Here is a 20293-nt window from a genome sequence, read left to right as displayed (position 1 = left end):
GATAATGCAGGAAAGGTCTTTTAGAAGTCTCTGTATGTGGATTTTCTGTTTGGGTTTGTGTGAATGTTTATGGTTGCAAAATGGCATACACCAGTCATATTAAGTGATCTTGCATATTCTTCTTACATGTAATCACTGACTTCATTTGGAAAGCGCTGGTACCAATTTCATGAGTATCCATTCATGCACACTCTTTCTCATTAGCTGATGGTTCCAAAACAATAGGAAGAAAGTAAAACCACCCACAGACTTACTTTTCTTTGCTTTGGCTTCCTCATCCAACTTGATGTAAAGGTATCTGGGGCTTTCTGGACAGAAGAAGAGCAGCAAAGATTGGAAAACAGCTGGCACAGCAGACAGACCAAGCAGGATGTGCCACAGCTCATGATTGCCCAGGATAAAGTCGAGGCCAACGATCTGAGAAGTCAGGGAGGAAGCATGTCAACTGCACATCACTCTGGATCTGCCTTCTGGAACAGTTTGTTGAAAAAGCACATTGGCTATTTGATAGTAATTCCTGACAGCTGTGACTCACGCATGCACAAGATGAAAACTACTGCTAGTGTGTCTCATCTGAACTGAATTATGGACTCTTTGTTCTACAAAGAATTCACCTAGATTTGTTTTCATTAACTCCTATGGGACATTTAGGTTGCGAATCAACCAAACTTTTAAGCACACATTTGATATCTAAAACAACAGCAAAAATCATGCATCTTTGGACCTTTGTTAAAAAAATTTCTTCTTAGGGCTTCCCTGGTGGCGCAGTGGTTGAGAGTCCGCCTGCCGATGCAGGGGACACGGATTCGTGTCCCGGTCCGGGAGGATCCCACATACCGGGGGGCGGCTGGGCCCGTGAGCCATGGCCGCCGAGCCTGCGCGTCTGTAGCCTGTGCTCCGCAACGGGAGAGGCCCCAACAGGGAGAGGCCCCAACAGGGAGAGGCCCCAACAGGGAGAGGCCCGCGTAACGCAAAAAAAAAAAAAAAAAAAAAAAAAAAAAAAAATTCTTTTTAGATTACCCAGAACTTAAATAGAATGGGGTTACATAGATAAAACAATTACTCTGATGAGAACTAGTTTTGTGATCCCGACTGCAAGTAGTTTATCCTCTGGATAGCCATAGGTTTGAGGTTCTAGGACTCCCTCTGAGAATGTAGGACAGAAGGAAAGAATAGAGCCAGCTGAACAAGAACTGCTATTGTAAGCATCTGCATATTAAATTTGAGCAGGTAAGATGCTCAGAACAAAGGAAACCTGGGTAGGCAAAATTTTGAAATTTTTTATTCCTTGAAATCTAAATGGAGTAATTTAATTCTAGAATAGCTCCAGCAGTTCAAGACTTGGCTTACCAGGTCACCTCCAGTGCCAATCCCACCACAACTCCAAGGGGAAAAGCGAAGAGTGGAGTAGTAGTACTTTAGCTTTGAGCTAAAAATCCTATACCACCTCCACTACCACCTGTGGAACTGCCTTTTTCCTCTGTGTCATTCTACAGTGAGAGTGGACAATCAGGGAAGGAGAAGTTGGGTAAAGTAGAGGATGGGTGAGGTAGGGGATGGGAGTTTTTACCTGACTAATAAGAATGCCTGTGACAATGGCCAGCTGATGAAGGGCGCCAATAGCGCCCCTGAGCGTGGTTGGAGCAATTTCACCAATGTACATTGGAACCAAGCCTGAAATTAACCCTGAATGAAACATGAACATAAATGTTAAAGTGTATGTAGCCAGGACTATCTTAATAACAATAATTCTGTTTAAGTACAGTCAATATTCTGCTGAAACTCCCTTCCTGAGTTCATTGGAAGGAAGAGCCCTTGTCACCAACAATTACACACAGTTTACACAAAGAATGTTTGTTGATGCGACTCCAAATGAAGTTGTAGTTGGATATACAAATAGAAAGGAATGGTTAGTCATGCATTTGGCAATTATTCATAGCATTGTCTTATTTAGTTAAAAAAATCCATGTTAATATTGAGTTTGTATCACAATGCCTTAGGTTATCTTCAGAAAAGAGACTGAAGAATGCTTTAACAATATTCTTAAAAACACAATAATATTCTCACTCTAGATTTGTGGGATGAAAGGAAATTAGAACTTATCTAGGCCAACTTCTTTACTTGATAAAGGTGAGAAACGACTTAGCCAAGATCACAGTGCAATAGAGTGTTAGTGGAGAACTACAAGCCCTGTCTGAGTTTCCACACTGTGGAGGTGCCTCAAGGTCACAGTTGAGTTGGCCAGGCCAAGGGGGAAGGTGGAAGGGGTTGAGGAACTCAGAGGCTCTTCCTCCAATCCCTCCAACCAGAGCAAACCTAGCTTCTTTATTCTCTCCAAATAATAGGCTTCAGAAAAGATTTTATTTGCATAAGGACTTCTGGTGCTTAAAGGAATACAGAACTTTGAAAAGCTCTAGGCCATTCTGCCTTCTATAGTTTTCCTAGATGCAGATGCAATCAGTCATGTTGGAAATGGCAGAGTATCTAGCGATTTGCTGAGTGCATAAAACGGTCAGAGACTATCAATGAGCAAGGCTGAATGCGATGTTTGGCATTTTCTTAAGAATTTAAAAGTAAGATTTGTCAGAGGCTTCCTCTTAGAGAGACGGCCTGCCTATCAAATGTATGAAAGATGCTTTGAGGAATTGTTTCAATATTTTTTTTCAATATTTTTTAATGCTTCAAATTGTTCTTAATATCACATGAACATTTGCATGATTGATACAGCATCTGAATTTCTGCTTTTACATGTAACTCTAATGAGTGGTCTGTTGATCTTAAAGAAGAAGGGAAAAAAAACCCATTTGTTTGGTCCTATTCTAGGCTGTACTATTTTTGTGTAATGCCTAACATTATACCCCAAGAACAGAAAATGCAGATAAGCTCATAGGTCTGAAGTCACATGAACCTGAAGTCAAATTGTATTTCCTATAATTTTTAGCAATTTTAATGCTCATAATAGGATCTGACATAATTTTGAAAGGTGGTTGGAGAGTACAAGTTACTTGGCTATACTAGTGATCGGTTGTTCCATGTTATGTTTACAGCATTTATCTTCGACTTTACCAAAAATACTTTGTAATTTTTTTCTTGCTATATTTTAAAAAATAGAGAGAAAAGATAGAAGAATCATGATTTGGACTTCTTTGATTGTGTTATTATTTGCATTTTACAGAAGAGGAAACTGAGTCTCACATTCAGTTACTAAGGCCAGACAAAGACAGTGCCAGAATCGATTCACTCTGAATCCAAAGCTTTTTCCGCAAGTGGGGTGACTCTTGACCTTGATCAAGCTACCCTTTCAGTTATTTTTATTAGCATTGAAAATAACAAAAAGAGACAAGTAATCTTAGACTTTTGTTTCAACTGATCATTGAAGACTCATGGAATTATAGTCTGTTCCTCTTTGCAGGTAAAAGTGTTAAAAATATTTTATATACCGTTTTGTGCCCTCACCTTTCCTCTCCCACCCCCAATGGATATTATTAGTGGCTATGATTTGGGACAATGGGTGTCACTGGGATTGAGAAGCAAAAGATTTGACTATTTTAGAGAATGCACGATCCTCCCTTTCTGCTGATAAGTCGCTTCAGGTAGTTTGAAAAGCTGTCTCCAAGAAATAGTGATTCAGCTGTTTAGATGTGAAGTTCTTAGGAGGAGCACCCTTCCTCCATTCTGAACTCCTCTACCAACTGATTCTGCCTGATTCCCTCTCCCTATATGGTCAGCACCACTTTAACCCTTCAACCAGCTACATGTGGAAGCATTTAGGGCTAGGGAATGTGGTCTAAGAGATGGGCCAGGATGTCAGGGTCTTTCCAGATAGGAGAGACAGAGACACCAGTGGCCAGGTAGGCCCTAAGGGTAGAGTTAGGGGTCTGGGCATAGCAGTGTTCCGCTGTCTACTGAACAACGGGAGTAATGATAACAGCTAGCACATTTGGCAGCTTGCTGTAGTCACATTCTATGCTGAACACTTATTCTCACAAGCATCTCCAGGAGGTAGATACTGTTATCCTTCTCACTTACTGGATAAGGAAACAAAGTTAAATAATTTGTCTTAGATCGTACAACTAGAAATGTCATCGCTGTGGATAAGAACATACCCTTACAACTCCACTTACTGGTCCCAAACCTCCCTGACTCAGGACTGCAACTTTATGCTACTGCCTTTCCCTTTCATGATGTCACTCGAGGCTCAAAAAAATTCTCTACATGTAACCACATCTGCCTTCAGAATAATTTTCAGATGTGTGTATGTGTTTGTGTGGGAGTGTGCGTGTGCGTGTGTGTGTGCGTGTGCATGACTTACCACAGTAGAGTCCTGATATGCCTCTTCCTGAAATTATAAGAATGTGAGATGGTCCCAATTTCGAAAACCCCATCAAGAGAGCTCCAGCTATTGAGAGAATGTTTGCTACCAACATGGCTTTGATTCTGAAAATTTGAAAAGCAAGAATTATAAATTTAGCATCAAAACTTGATAAAATTATTTGCTTTCAGAGCATGCTGAGATTTTTACCTAAGACTGAATATTTTAATTTTGCTGATGGAGCTAGTTGGGGAATCTTAAACCATGATTGCTACTTTGATCTGTCTGTGGGTTAAAGCATTAACAATACGTAATATATATATAATGGGAGAATTGGGGTTGCAGGTACCTGATCTCCACATTTTGATAGAGATGATTCAATTGTGATGATGACTGGTTTGTTTTAAGATAACACTTCTGACACCTTTTCAAATAGTTAACAATTAAGTTTTCTAGAAGTTGATTGTTTTAAAGAATAATTGCCTGGTGATAGCTAAATTTAATTCTGGAGTTGTAACTTATGACACCCCTTTTCTTTTCTTTTAATGGTACAAGTTTTTAGTTGATATAGATCATGAAAGGAACTTTCAAAGTTAAGTTTTCTCTAGTATGAATTATTTGGAAGTAAATTAAAACATGCTTTTACTTTAAGCCTTATCATAGAGAACTATAGTTATCCGTATTTTGTCATTGTATGCCAGCATATTTCCAGAATCTATGAGTTAATGTCAACCAATGTAAAATATGTAATAAAGCTGACAATAGCAAAAAAACATCATTTTCAAAATTAATCATATGAAAATTGACATTTGCAGGTATCTGATACTCTTCCTCCTGGTAAATGGGAAAGTGAGGTACACAAAAACCTTCTTCAAAGTTCAGTCGATGCTAAGGCCAATAAAAGAATTTGAGTGAACAGGTGTGAAAATTTTTGTCCCACAAAGAAATGTAAGTATCTTGTTATGCTCTATGTCAGTGTTTCAAACTTTACTAGGTGAGCTTTTTCTAAGCAAGTATCTTAAACACCAAACAGATTTTTTTTTTTCTGGAAAATAAAACTATATAATCTCATACTACAATGATTGCCCAAAAAACCATGTGATGGGCTGGATAATACCCCACAAGGGTCCACACCCTAATCTTCAGACCCTGGGAATATGTTACTTTATATGGCAAAGGGATTTTGCAGATTGGTTAAATTAAGGATTTTGAATTGAAGAGATTATCCAGTCGGGCCCAATGATGTAATCACGACTATCCTTATACTAGGAAGGCAGAAGAGAAGGTGATGTGATGAAAGAAATAAAGCTTGTAGTGATGTGCTCTGAAGATGGAGGAAGGGGCCACAAGCCAAGGAACAGAAGTGGCCACCAGAAGCTGGGAAACGGAAAGGAAATGGACTCTTCCTCAGAGCCTCCAGAAAGAATGAGCCCCGCTGACACTGTGACTTCAGCCAACTGAAACTGAATTTGGGTCTCCAAAACGGTAAGAAAACAAATTTGTGTTGTTTTAAGCCATTAAGTTTGTAGTAATTCATTAGAGCAGTAACGGCAAGCTAGTATATGCAAGTTATCAACTACCCAAAGACAGGTAAATAGAGTGCTTTAGAGCTGACCAGCTTCAGAACTGCATAGTAGAAAAAGACAGGGGTGTTCTTCTGTGAAGTGCTTTTTCTCTACACAGGGACAGAGGGCAGGCAAATTCAATAACTTACCCTAGGAAACTGTTACTAGCTAGCTAATAGTATATTCCATTAGGCGGGGAAAAGATAAAAAGTCGTAAAAGAGATAGATAGCCTGAAAGTATTTTTGATGCCGGATTGTTCTAAAGTCCCTCTTCCTTACCACCAGTGGATGCTGGAGCACTCTATACACCTTAAAGGATTTTAACTTCTGCTCAGATGTGAGAAATGGCCAAGAATAAATAATCTAAAAATACACGAAATGGTTGAATCAGGGAGAAAGAAATATATGTCTAAGTATATTTCTTTAAATCTTGCTCTAAATACTTCTGTAGGCATAGGCTTCTTCATCATCATCATCATCTACACTTGCTGCCTGCTCACTTTGTGCCAGGCAGTGTACTAAACCTTTTATATTCATTTTAATTTAATCCTTACAATAATGCCACGAGGGAGGTATTTTTTTCCCCACATTGCAGATGGAGGGAAACATCTTAGAGAACTGAGGTAACTTGCTCATTTTTCACATAGCTATTAAGTGACAGAGCTGGGATTTGATCTGTGTGAAACCAAAGGTTAATGCTTTATTTTGGTGAGTTCCATTTTTGATACAAAAGAAAGAACATATTCAAAGGCAAGCTGTGTATACCTTCCTTCACTCATGGTAGTGTGGATTGCCCAGATCATGGTCTCCCCTACCTTACCCTGGTACTTAAATTTTAAGTAAAATTTCACTTTGAGAACTCAAATCTATAAAATAGTGGCTATAGACATCTATTGACTATTAACACAATTACAAGGAAAGATGTTTTTCAAAGCAGTAACGGAAAAGTACACTTTTATTTCCTTTTAACTAGTAAAACAATGACCCTGGCAATAAGGACCATCATGTTAGTTCTCAGTGAATCTCCCTAGAAAAATAGTTTTGTGAGAGAGACTGAACTATTTTGTCTTAATTTTGAAGTTAAAATGATTAGTTTTAGGGCTATTTTCAAGGAGGATCATTTTTCTACTGAGAGTTGGAGGAAGCCTCACTTTTAGTTCACAATAAATAATTTGATAAATGGTCATTTGACATTGTTTTGGTCGTTTGACATTGTTGATGCTAAATCCTAAGACCTTTGTTTTTGTTTTTGGCTGCGCTTCATCTTAGTTGCAGCCTGCAGGATCTTCGTTGTGGCATGTTTTAGTTGCGGCATGAGGGATCTGTAGTTGAGGCATTCAGGCTCTTAGTTGTGGCATGCATGTGGGATCTAGTTCCCCGACCAGGGATTGAACCTGGACCCTCTGCTTTGGCAGCACAGAGTCTTACCCACTGGACCACCAGGGACGCCCCTAAATCCTAAGACTTGAGAAGACAAGCATCCTGATTCCATCACCAGGACACTAATTAAATGTTTTAGAGTAAGTCACTGGATTGTTAGAATCTCTTCTCTAAATGAGGGACAAGGGCTTAAATTTTTTCCTCAGTGATGAGAAGAAGTATAAAACGTCAAAAGCTGCTAAAAGAGTTGGTCTATCCATATTTAAAAATTTAACTTAGCTTTGCTTAATTTTATTTATTTTAGACATAATTAATCTAGAAAAATTTCCAACTATTGCTTAAACCAACTTGGTGCAAATTGAAATGATTTTTCAATTTTTTAAATAATTAAAGCCAGTTAATGACCTGCATAATTTATGGATACTGATTTAAAGATCAGCTAAGCACCAGTAAGTTGATAACAATTTGAAGAACTGACCATTTTCTTTTATGGTAGAGGAAGTCCCTCTCAAATAAGAGTAAGAATAAAACTTGCATTACCATGCTACCCATTACTTAAGAGAAATTCTTACAGTCTTACTATATAAAAGCTCCAGTACAAGAGGAAGAACTTATCAGAATTTAATAACCAAAGAGGGAAAACTATAATTTAAAGTAGGAATTTTAGGACTTCTCTGGTGGTCCGGTGGTTAAGACTCTGCACTTCCACTGCAGGAGGTGCGGGTTCGACCCCCGGTCAGGGAATTAAGATTCCTGCATGCCATGTGGCGTGGCCAAGAAAACAAAAAGTAGGGATTTTACTAATTAAATGAGGGACTTCCCTGGTGGTCCAGTGGTAAAGAATCCACCTTCCAATACAGGGGACGTGGGTTAGATCCCTGGTCGGGAAACTAAGATCCCACGTGCTGCAGGGCAACTAAGCCCACGCGCCACAACTACTGAGCTCGCGCACCTCAATGAGAGAGAGAAAAGCCGCACGCCACAACTAGAGAGAAACCTGAGCAGATTGCGTGCCGTAACAAAAAAGATCCTACATGCCTCAACAAAGATCCTGTGTGCCGCAACTAAGACCCAACGCAGCCAAAAAAAAGGAAAATAAATAAATACAATAAATAAATATTTTAAAAAATAGTTAAACGAATTGTAATCCAGTATTACTAAGATAGTTGCCTATATCATTTAGAACTTTAAAGGTTTTGCATTTTCTAAATTTTCCATATTTGCATGTTTTTATCATGAGATAAAAAGTGATAAAAGATGGAGGCAAAGAGCAGAAAATAAATCTAAAGAAATAACCGTTTTATTTTCTGTTTTACTTCCTCTCTGTGGGGGTGGGGGGGATCCAAGAGCTTTAGTACATCACATGACTAAATGAAATTTGAGTGTAAAGGAGTTCCACTGATGTTTTTAATCCAAAACACATAATAGAAACCAGAGTAGAGAAATGGAGACACCACTTGCTTCAGCCCTTTGTTGGGGCTTTGAGATAAAAGGAGCAGCAGCTAGAAACCCCACGCCAAGTATATTGGGCAACTGGGAGCGGGGGATATTGACTGGACCTTAGGACCTGACTGATCCAAATGTCAAATTCTAATCTGAAAATGAAAACCTGGATGTCTGAGAAATGGAGCAATTTGATGAAGCCAGCAATCGACTCCCAGGTTAAAAATTCCACGCTTGACTCCCCACTGAGTTCCTGAGTAAACCATTTGTGCGGTGGTTTCTCAATATGTTTTACAAGTTACAAAGTCAGAGAATCAGAGTGATTATCTAGAAATACACACCAAACTCACTTTTGCTGCAAATGCCTCCACTATTAAGCCAATGGTTGCAACAGATTTTTCCATTATTTGGTCCAATACCAACCTAACTCATAGGGTCGTGAGTTGAAAAAACAACTCTGAAACTATTCCACACAAGGAAAGATGATTTCTTTCTAAACAAATTATGACACCCAAAATACTGAAGTTTCTGTGTTTCTGCTTGTTTATGAAATTTGCCTACCTTCCAAGCTGGTCTCCAAGCAACCCACCAAAGAATGAGGCAATCATTCCACCAACTGGAAAGCTGGACACAGACAGGGACCAGAACATGGTGATGAGGCTAGCAGATGCCACAGGCTCTTCCTCAGCCCAAGGGGTTGGTGTTGGGACCCCTAGGAATTGGCTTGTGGGTAGGTCCTCTGTACTGTTGATAGCATAGCTGTTGATAGCTTTTCGGTCATCAAGCGGAACACCCAAAACATGTCTATAATGGGTTATTATTACCTAAGGAGATAAAATAAAGAAAAATAGCTCCAATATTTCAAACATTCTGTATATTTTTTGTTTGTTTTTCCTTTAAAATATTTGTTAGGTGTTTAAACAGGATTATCTCAATTATGTGTGTTATGCACATACTAACGCATATAGTTGTCTCAGTTGACCATATCCTATAAAACAGAGGTCACAAATTCCAGTGCCAACAGGAACCAGACAGGAACAAACAAGTGAAGGAGGCAAGAAGGATCTTGATGACTAGAGGACTGAAATGCTGTCTGTAATTTGGAGAATGTAATAGTGAGTTGGCAGAATTTATTTGTCCCATCTGAAGGAGGAAGTTGCAATGTGAGACTAGTGTTGCATGACCTTTAATTTTTTTTTTAACATCTTTGTTGGAGTATAATTGCTTTACAATGTTGTGTTAGTTTCTGCTGTATAACAAAGTGAATCAGCTATATGTATACATATATCCCCGTATCCCCTCCCTCTTGCGCCTCCCTCCCACCCTCCCTATCCCACCCCTCTAGGTGGTCACAAAGCACGGAGCTGATCTCCCTGTGCTATGTGGCTGCTTCCCACTAGCTATCTATTTTACATTTGATAGTGTATATGTACATGCCACTCTCTCACTTTGTCCCAGCTTACCCTTCCCGCTCCCCGTATCCTCAAGTCCATTCTCTAGTAGTTCTGTGTCTTTATTCCTGTCCTGCCCCTAGGTTCACCAGAACCTTTTTTTTTTTTTTTTTTTTTTTTAGATTCCATATATATGCGTTAGCATACGGTATTGTTTTTCACTTTCTGACTTACTTCACTTTGTATGACAGACTCTAGGTCCATCCACCTCAGTACAAATAGTTCAACTTTATTTCTTTTTATGGCTGAGTAATATTCCATTGTATATATGTGCCACATCTTCTTTATCCATTCATCTGTTGATGGACACTTAGGTTGCTTCCATGTCCTGGCTATTGTAAATAGTGCTGCAGTGAACATTGTGGTACATGTATCTTTTTGAATTATGGTTTTCTCAGGGTATATGCCCAGTAGTGGGATTGCTGGGTCATATGGTAGTTCTATTTTTAGTTTTTTAAGGACCCTCCATACTGTTCTCCATAGTGGCTGTATCAATTTACATTTCCACCAACAGTGCAAGAGAGTTCCCTTTTCTCCACACCCTCTCCAGCATTTATTGTTTGTAGATTTTTTGATGATGGCCATTCTGACCGGTGTGAGGTGATACCTCACTGTAGTTTTGATTTGCATTTCTCTAATGATTAGTGATGTTGAGCATCCTTTCATGTATTTCTTGGCAATCTGTCTATCTTCTTTGGAGAAATGTCTATTTATGACCTTTAATTTTTAACGAGAAGCCAGAAATCTGGATTTTTATGTAAAATTCTTCAAGTTTTAAAGGTTGGCAACTATCCAAATTGAAAATATCCTGCAGGTTGAAAAGATATATTTTCACTCCACTGTTACCCCTGCATAGCAGGATTTTAATTGGCTTCTGTAAATATTTTAATAGAAACATAAAAGTAGGTATAAGAATAAAGATTGGGAAAGATGAGGCCCAAAATAAAGTTGGTATACAAATTCAAACACTAGGTGCTGTATCCTTGCTTTAGGTGAGCTCTAAATTTATTAATAAGCTTCCTAGCAGCCAGTGAAGAGAGAGGAAAACAGTCATATATACTGGTGAATTCTGAAGATCAAAAACAACTCAGTAGTACCTGAGAAGGTATTGAGACCTGAAGGAAGTTTCTTGTACGGGTCCTCACAGAGTTCAGTATGTAACAGAATAAACAATTTCAAAACTAGATTTCACAGTGCCATATTTTATAATGTGTTTCAGTAGAGGTAAAGATCAAACAAAAGTATAATCGAGTAAAGGCACATCCTTCAGGCTCTCTTCCGTCTGTGTCATTCCTCTGGATGAGTCGGTCACTATTCAGCAGCAATGAGCTGGGAGGACCTCTGACAAGGACCTGGAATGCAGCTGCCCTAGGTTGCCAGTCCTGGGCAAAGTCCTATGTGGTAAAATCAGCGGATGAAGGAGAGAATGATATCCTCTTACAATAAAAGAAGTCTGATCCAGACATTTACCTCATGGAAGGCCACTCTATATGGATAATATACACAGAAGAAAGGCTGAAAGGAAATATCCCAAATGTTCTCAGCAGTTTGCTCTACATGAATAATCATGAATTTTTTTCTTCTAAAATTTTCTGCAACAGGCATGCATAGTTTTCATATTCGTAAAAAAAGTGTGACTTTAAAATACCCTAAAACAATTCCAAATGTCATTCTGCTAATAAAAACAAATGGGCCTGAATGACTCTTCTTACGTAATAGTGTTTAAGCAGCTCTTTCCATACAGAAGGAAGGGGTTATAGAGAGGGCACTAAGCCGGATGCCGGTGGGGGATCTCTGTGTTTAGGTTTGGCTCTAGGACTTGGATTGGAGGAGGGGAAACCTTAGATTAATTTTCCCTCCAAGACTGAAGAGGATGCTTTAAATAAGGATTTGAAAACTTCTCCCACAAGAAGAGAAAAGGTTCTACCAATTCCAAATTTCAAGAATCCTGTTAAATTAGCATGTGTTGTCATCACCCACAGAAAAAATAGTGTGGCCCCCAGAGTTATTCCCTAAGTCTCTCAGCCTTGGCAAGGGCCACACTCATGATGCTATGTGGTACCTAACCAGAGCACATCTTTTAGTTCAAGGAGCAACGCTTTTCAGCAGATGGACTGTGGCAAGTACACATTTCACACGTTCACACCCTGTAGTCTCTTACATTTTCCTTGGAGTCCAGTGTCATAAGAGAAGCAGATGAAATATGATGGATTCATAGAAGGCACCGAACAAATGCTTGTACCATCACCTTATGTCACCCCTTCCCCTAGCTTCTCTTCTCTCTCTCTCTCTGTCTCTTTCTCTCTCTCTTCTTCATTCACTAAACGCTTTTTTGTTTACATCAATCATTGTGCTTGGCACTGGTGCTAGGAAGAAGAATAAGACGTCAATCCCACCCTAAACGACCTGACAGTCTGATTCAGAGCAGAGGGAACGAAGTCCTGGTTTCCCCACTTACAGGCTGTGGGATCTGAGAAAAATGACATCCTTCTCCTGTCTATTCACTGGAAACCAGAGTAGGGATGCACAAAGTAAATGAGAAAATGACAGAAATTATTCAATATTTTAAAAAAATACCCATTCAGATAGTCAACATGGAGAAAACCCAAACTTTGTTGGCCTTGTTGACTATTATTTAAAGGTTTTGTATTATTTTACTTTGGATCACCTATGGGACACAGGAGTAGGGGGAAGGACTAGAATCTTGTTAGTCTTAGGGCTCCTAAGTGTTTTTTGTTTGCTTGTCGTTTTTTTTTTCTTGTGATGAGAACTCAGGATTCACTGTCTCAAAACCTTTCATATATAACATACAGCAGTGTTAATTATATTTACCCTGTTGTACCTTACATCCCTAGTGCTTATTTATCCTATACCTGGAAGTTTGTACCTTTGACCTCCTTCATCCAATTCCATCCCCTCCCCTGCCTACCCCCCACCCCCGCAGGGTTCCAAAATGTTTTAATCTGGACAAGAAATGGGCATAATAAGGTTGTTGTGTGAGTCAAATGGGGGAGAGCATATGTTAGTGCCTGACGCACAGTGAGTTGGTGCTCAATACATGTTTGTGCACTGAAACAACCTTATCCTTCCATTGTTTCCTCTTATTCCCTGGCATTTTCATCTGTGCGTCTGGAAGCTCTGAATGTATGCTTCAATCAGCTCTTAAATTTTTTTAAAAAAAATCCTTAGGCACGTGGTATTCTAGCTGGAGTTTTCTGTGAGCTCAGCGAATAGCTGAATCAGAGATCAAGGATTATTTATTACTCTTTCTTTTTCTGTGAGGGTTTTAAAGTGAGGAGTCAAGGCCAAGTTATCAGCCTTGGAACCACACATGTGGAACCTGACAGAAGACCAGGATTATCCCGTGTTCTCTGTGTGGACACACCTTATCTCTCTGGATGTGGAGCAGATACCTTTCTGTCACTGATAGAAATTACCAAAAAGAGAACTTGGGCATGTTTCACTTGCCTGTTGAGGTGCATTGATCACGCCAATGTCATATCCAAACTGGAAGGAACCCAGCACGGCAGTGAAGACAGTAAAAACCAAGGTCCTGGTGACCTGTGGGGAATGAAACACAGGGTTGGGAAACACCAGGCAATTCCAGTTACCATCGCCCCATCGCTCTGCAGCTTGGACTTCTGACAGGCTCCACTGGCTGGTTCTTGCACCTTGATACTCATTCATTGTGTGCCCTATGCTCCTGGCAGGGCTCATTCATATGGGACTGTGGGCACCTTTCATTTCCCCTACACTGCTAAAGCAGCAAAAATCTGGGACAGCTTCGTCCAGGGGAGGAACCAGACATCCTTTTCCATATATATATATGTGTGTGTATATTCTTTTAAGCTTCAAAATCAGGACTGTGAACTAGAATTGCTGCTGACTAGAGGACACTGCCAAGATAAAAACAGTTTGTTTTTTTTTTTGTTGTTTTGTTTTTTAAAAACAGTTTTAAAATAAAATTTTAAAAATCATTGAAAAGTCAAATAAGACACCAGTAACAAAGAGATAGGGAGTTCTCCTGGACATTGCCATGATTCAGAAACACCTCACAACTCATCTAAGAGGCATCACAATCCACATCAACATCTAGGTAAAATACTTTTCAGGATCTGCAACTTGTTGAACCTAGAGTTGTGAATTAAGGGATATTATTTTCTCCCGAACTTCATGCAGCTACAAAAAACTGTAGAAAGTGGCAGAGCATCCATCTCTTTCAACTTACAATTACATGTCTGACCATCTTAGAGAGATCAGATCATGCATAGAGAGTCACATGTAAGGATATCTGATGCATTTTTGTGCATGTTATAGCAAGAAGTGTGGGAAGAACCTAAATGTCATTCAACGGAATGGCCAAATAGATTCAAATACATCATGGTACCTACAACACATTATGCAGCAGTTAGAATAATGTGATTGTTATATACTGACTTTTTAAGTGACAAAGGAAACTGTGAAATCTCATTATTTTTTTAAAAAGACTTAAACCTAAAAAAAAAAAAAAAGACTTAAACCTAAGTGTTATTTGATGTGTGTGTGTTTTATGTAACTCATAGAATATTTTCTTGAAGAACAAACACCAAAAGGCTGACCTTTGAGGAGGAATGTGAGATTGGAGAGGTGGGGTAAAAGAGTATTTTTCTTTCATTTATATTATTATACATTTTGTAAGGAAAATATTTCATGTATAATTATGTAATTTGAAATTTTAAAGTAAATGACATGAGATATAGTAGGAACTTTGTTGAATGAATTAATGAGTCATATCAACACAGCGTTAATTCCCGCTCTGATACTTAGTGGGTATGTGACCCAAGCCACTTTCCCTATTTAGTCTTCAGTTTTTCTCTCAATTGGCAAATAATTGTAAATCCCCCTACTCCAGCATGAAGAATAGCTAATTAACCAGACCTCCTTATTCCCCAATTAAATTTCTGGAGATCAGAAATTTCACAGTGTCATCATCAACAAAGTATTATCACAGTACCACCCTGAGAGCCCTTGAAGTTACTGTCTAGTGGTCCTAAAACCAGACTTTACTTGAAGAGCTTATTACATGTGTAGCTTCCTGGGGCTCACCTCGGATCTACTAGTGGATTGGAATCTCTGGGGTGATGATTGGGAATCTGTATATTCCCTCTCTTTCTACTAATTCAGAATTAATTGCAGGTGGCCCCTATATAGACTTTCCCTCCCAGTAACTTTGTTCCCTGAAAGACAAGACATCAAAGCTGACCCAAATTACATGCTAATATGATATATATATATCTCCAAAGAACCATATAATATCATATAACTATGAAGCATATATATAATATCTTATATATCATATAATTATATAATTCACATTTGTATTTATTAGATATAAATCATATATACATATAGTTATTTATTAATAATCAATAGTAAAATAATTATAAATAAAATATATGTAAAAAGTGCACATGTGTGAGTGCTTGCACACACAAATACACACACATGGTATGGTTATGGTGTGTGGGATTACCAGAGACTTTGAATTATCCTCTGAAATGGAACTGGAGACATCTAAAACGCAGTGGCTCAGGCAGCCAAAGCTAAGATGAGGTTCCATTCACTTGGTTGGTGATTTCTCCTTGAATCCTTTTTCCCTTTAAGCTGTTTCCAAGGACAGAGAATTTCATTTACAGATAGCATCATTAGTAATGAGGGGACCAAGAAGCGCCTTAAGCAGGCTTTAACCCCCTTCTTGATAATCTCCATTACTACAGCCTGGACAATCTTGATGTTAGATGCAATGCAAACAGAGCTTCAATGCCTAATACTGATTATTTTGCCTACCGCATGCCATTCATGGCTGTATGCGTATTGTCATTTACCTGTAATAGTTTTCTCTTGTTGCTATTACAAATAACCAAACAAAGCAGTGGCTTAAATAACACAAATTTATTATTTTACAGTTTTTGTAGGTCAGAAGTCTGACACTAGTCTCATCAGACTAAAATTAAAGTGTTGGCAAGCTGTGTTCCTTTCTGGAGGATGTAGGGGAAAATTTGGGCTGATGATAGAATTTAGTTCCTTGTGGTTGAAGGACCAGGGTCTGTGCTAGCTGTAAAGCAAGGGCCATTCCCAGCTTTACAGCATTCCTTGATTAGTCATGCCCTTCCTCCATCTTCATAGCCGGAATCTCCCTATCTCAAGGTCCATAACGGTAATGGCGTTTGTAAAGCCCTTTTTACTATGTGAGGTAACATATTCACAGGTTCTGGGGACAAGGTTGTGGACAGCTTTTTTTTTTATTTATTTAATTTATTTATTTATTTTGGCTGCGCTGGGTCTTAGTCGTGGCACCCAGGATCTTTGTTGTGGCATGCGGGATCTTTTAGTTGCAGCATGCTAACTCTTAGTTGCAGCATGCATGCAGGATCTTGTTCCCTGACCAGGGATCGAACCCCGGCCCCTGCATTGGGAGCACAGAGTCTTACCCACTGGACCACCAGGGAAGTCCCGTGGACATCTTTTGAGGACCATTATTCTGCCAACCACACTCCTCATGACAGTACCATTAGTATCCCTATTTTATAGATAACTAGACTAGTTAAAGTCTTACAGCCAGTAACTTGTATTGATAGAATAATGATTTGGATCCAGAACTTATGCTTTTAATTACTTGGTTATTTTGCATTTCTCATTGATCAGAAACAAACATTCACAAGCCAAACAGGTCTGAAACTCTAGGATCCTAATCTTTCTAAATTGAAAAAAAAGAAACTAAGAGTGCACGTATTTATAGGATTTGCCGATTGTGATGCTGAAGCAAATCAGCAAACAATGACCAGTTCCAAGTGCATTTTCCATTTTCCCACCACTCACCGCACAAATCCCCTCCTTCCTCACACACCCATAAAAAGCTTTTGTGAGGGCTTCCCTGGTGGCGCAGTGGTTGAGAGTCTGCCTGCCGATTCAGGGGACACGGGTTCATGCCCCGATCCGGGCACGGCTGCTGAGCCTGCGTGTCCGGAGCCTGTGCTCCACAACGGGAGAGGCCACAACAGTGAGAGGCCCACGTACCGCAAAAAAAAATAAAATAAAATAAAAAACTTTTGTGAGGTTTCTGATGAAAATCAAAAAGGGCAAACAAAGGCTACTCAACTGCTCATCTGTAGCTCAGCTGACGAAGAACCTCAGGTCCTACCCAACACCAAGCCCAGGGCTACGACATACTTGCCCAGTTTCATCCCTGCATCTCCTTTTCTTCCGTGGCAGAGTCTCCCAGCACTTGGTGTCTTAGGCCGCTGAGCCTGCGCGTCCGGAGCCTGTGCTCCTCAACGAGAGAGGCCACAACAGTGAGAGGCCCGCGTACCGCAAAAAAAAAACAAAAAACAAAACATAGATCTCTGGAACTCCTGTCCCATTACCTTCCAATTAAATTGTTCTAAGTCATTGCTATAGAAATATTGGAGCTGCCCCTAAGATCACTTTCTCACATTATAGGGATAACAAAAAAGCCACTGTGAAGGAGATAAGAGAGGTTTTAAACATTTAGAAATCTTAGGGTGTTCTTAAAGTCTTGGTCCTCTGGTCTCCCTGGCTTCTTTTTCAGCGTTGGCTCTGGTACTGCCACCCATGGCCTGAAGTTCCCCACTTTAACTCCTTGAGATAGAAATTTCACCCAGTTGGTCAGATAAGGAGCAATCTCATTTATTTTAATCGGGCCACTTGAATTCCAAACCAAAGTGATCATACCAAATATCAAAGCCTCTGGAACTGTTTGATTGCATTTTTTTGTTTGTTTTCTACCTCTTATTTTCAGGTTTGATTTCCCTCTCTGAACTCCATTTTGAACTGGCTCTTCGCTTCCCATCATTTCTTTTTCCATTGTGAAATAAAAAGAGATAACATTTGTAGTTAACCTTGTGGTTAGACTTGGTCAAAGAAAGTTTTGTTTATGAGAGGGAAAATTTCTGAAAACTACTAAACAACTAAGTTTGAATTGGCCCATTAACCTCCATTCATTCAATCTAATATCCAAGAGGTTGACTCAAGGATAGGTACATAGGAGCTAGTGAAAACAGTGAGAACTTAGAGAGGAACTTACTCTTGTCTAGGCTCTGTGTTCTAAATGGTTTGCCTGTTCTCTCAACAACCTTGTAGGTGGAAATTATTATACCATTTTACATATGGGAAAAGGTAATGATATGGAAAGGGTAATGAACTCATCTAAAGGCCATATATCCACCAAGTGGCAGAAGATATTCAAGCCTTTTCTCTCAACTTCTTCATAGGTAACAAGGTATTAAGCATGCACTTTTAGAAAGACTGTCTTCATTTAGAGCTTAATAATTTTAAGTTAAAGAAACTATGTTCTATATCCAATTAAAAATATGCTGCTGGATAAATGTAGAAGAGTAGAATGGGCAAGTTGCTGAACCTTAACATAAAACAAATGTGGGGCTTCCCTGGTGACGCAGTGGTTGAGAGTCTGCCTGCCGATGCAGGGGACATGGGTTCTTGCCCCGGTCCGGGAAAATCCCACATGCCGCGGAGCGGCTGGGCCCGTGAGCCGTGGCCGCTGAGCCTGCGCATCCAGAGCCTGTGCTCCGCAATGGGAGAGGCCACAACAGTGAGAGGCCCGCGTACCTCAAAAAAAAACACCAAACAAACAACAAAAAAACCCAGATGTGGTGTTTATTTTGTGGCTTAGAAATCAGATGGAGTCTATTAGGAAAAACAAGTAGGCTTGGGAGTCAGAAAACCTGGAAGAGTCCCAGCTAGGCCCTTAACATCCCCAAATCTCAGTTTCTTTACCCCGCAAATGGGTATAATAATAGTTAATGCATAGATTTGTTACAAAGGCTGAATAAGATACATACTGTGGTCTTCCTATAAATAGTGAAAGGGCTAAAAACCAACTGATCTTTAATCACATCATTATCATCTCATTTATCACTCTTGCCAAACAACCACCTGTCAAATTTTTAGAAATCACCAGTAATCTTCACAACACTACTGCAAAGTACATGAAATTATCCCCATTTTACAGGTGAGGAAACCAGGGCTCAGAGATGAAGTGGTATGCCCAACACACATAGCTGATGAATAACAGATACTCTTGTATTGGAAACCAGAGCTCATCTTAAACTCCCACTGCTAAACAAAAAGGCAGATTTTCAGCATCTATTGATTGACTAGGTAGGGAGCAGAGCTTGTACTCTTTCCTCTACAAAATACTATGTACACCAACCCCAAGGCTATCTTGCACCCAACTTTGGAAAAGTCCAGGAGCTTCTCAAGCCATAGAATTTTCAAGCTGAAAGGGACCTTTGAGAGCAATGGATTCTAGGCTAATCTCTTCCTTTTTCAGTTGAAGAATCTGAGTCCAAGTCTTTTGAATTATACAGTGCATTACTGGGTATATCCAGAGTGAGAACCCAGGTCCCCTAACCCTCAGTCTCATGCTTAGTTCACTGCTTTCAAAGTCTGGGTGGTTTTACAAAGCTATAACATTGTGCTTTACATCAGTTCTCATTCTTTCTGGGTTCCCTTTTTAGGCAATTCCTTAATTCTCAAGAGAAGTACTACAACACAATTTCTAAAGGCCCCTAAGAGAATTTAAGGATAGTTCTATATGAAACTTGATCATAGGCTATGTGCCAGGCACTGTGGTTAAGCACCTTTCTTTTTGCAATATCTACCAAACTTCAGTTGTTTGAACACTACCTTCATAATTTTTGCCAAATCTACATACCATCTGTATAGTTATTAACTTAATATTTGTCTTTATACTATTTTTAAAGTTTTAACTACTTTAGCTGTATCCTGGGCTGTTATAGGAAATCATGAAATCCTAGTTATTCCTTAAATACACATTATATAAATACATAACTATTGACATTAAAATGTTTGTCATCTGAGTTTCTCTAATATTATCTCATTTAATTACACCCATACAGTAGAGAACTATTATAATCCCTGTATATCCCATACTATATCCTTACGTTATATCCCAATGTGTTCTTAATTTGTTGCAATAGAGAAAAGCACTCGAGAAAATCATACAGACTACTCAGAAAACAGAGAAAATATCCTTAAAATCTCAATTAGTGGATAGGCCAGTTAAATAACTTAACCCCAGTATCACAGCAGGTAAGTACACT

At 39.2% G+C, this 20293-nt stretch overlaps 1 protein-coding gene and 1 non-coding gene across 3 annotated transcripts in view; both read right to left on the bottom strand.

Moving 5' to 3' along the window:
* Positions 1–20293, bottom strand: part of SLC2A2 (solute carrier family 2 member 2) — a 29589-nt gene that overhangs the window by 8271 nt on the left and 1025 nt on the right. The window contains exons 2-6 of one of the 2 annotated variants that reach the window (XM_030856956.2): positions 13620–13712; positions 9262–9524; positions 4313–4437; positions 1571–1686; positions 255–417 (exon numbers count right to left, since the gene is read on the bottom strand). In XM_030856956.2, the coding sequence (XP_030712816.1) occupies positions 255–417; positions 1571–1686; positions 4313–4437; positions 9262–9524; positions 13620–13712 (760 nt within the window). Of the gene's footprint in view, positions 1–254; positions 418–1570; positions 1687–4312; positions 4438–9261; positions 9525–13619; positions 13713–20293 lie in introns of those variants that run through there. The other variant, XM_030856960.2, reaches the window with a different exon arrangement.
* Positions 7251–7323, bottom strand: TRNAG-GCC (transfer RNA glycine (anticodon GCC)). The gene has a single exon. It is a non-coding gene; the product is annotated as a tRNA-Gly (tRNA).

This window comes from Globicephala melas, chromosome 4, assembly GCF_963455315.2.
Source record: "Globicephala melas chromosome 4, mGloMel1.2, whole genome shotgun sequence".
Taxonomy (NCBI): Eukaryota; Metazoa; Chordata; class Mammalia; order Artiodactyla; family Delphinidae; genus Globicephala; species Globicephala melas.
Note: the sequence above shows the minus strand (reverse complement) of the source record. Positions and strands in the feature narration are given on the sequence as shown.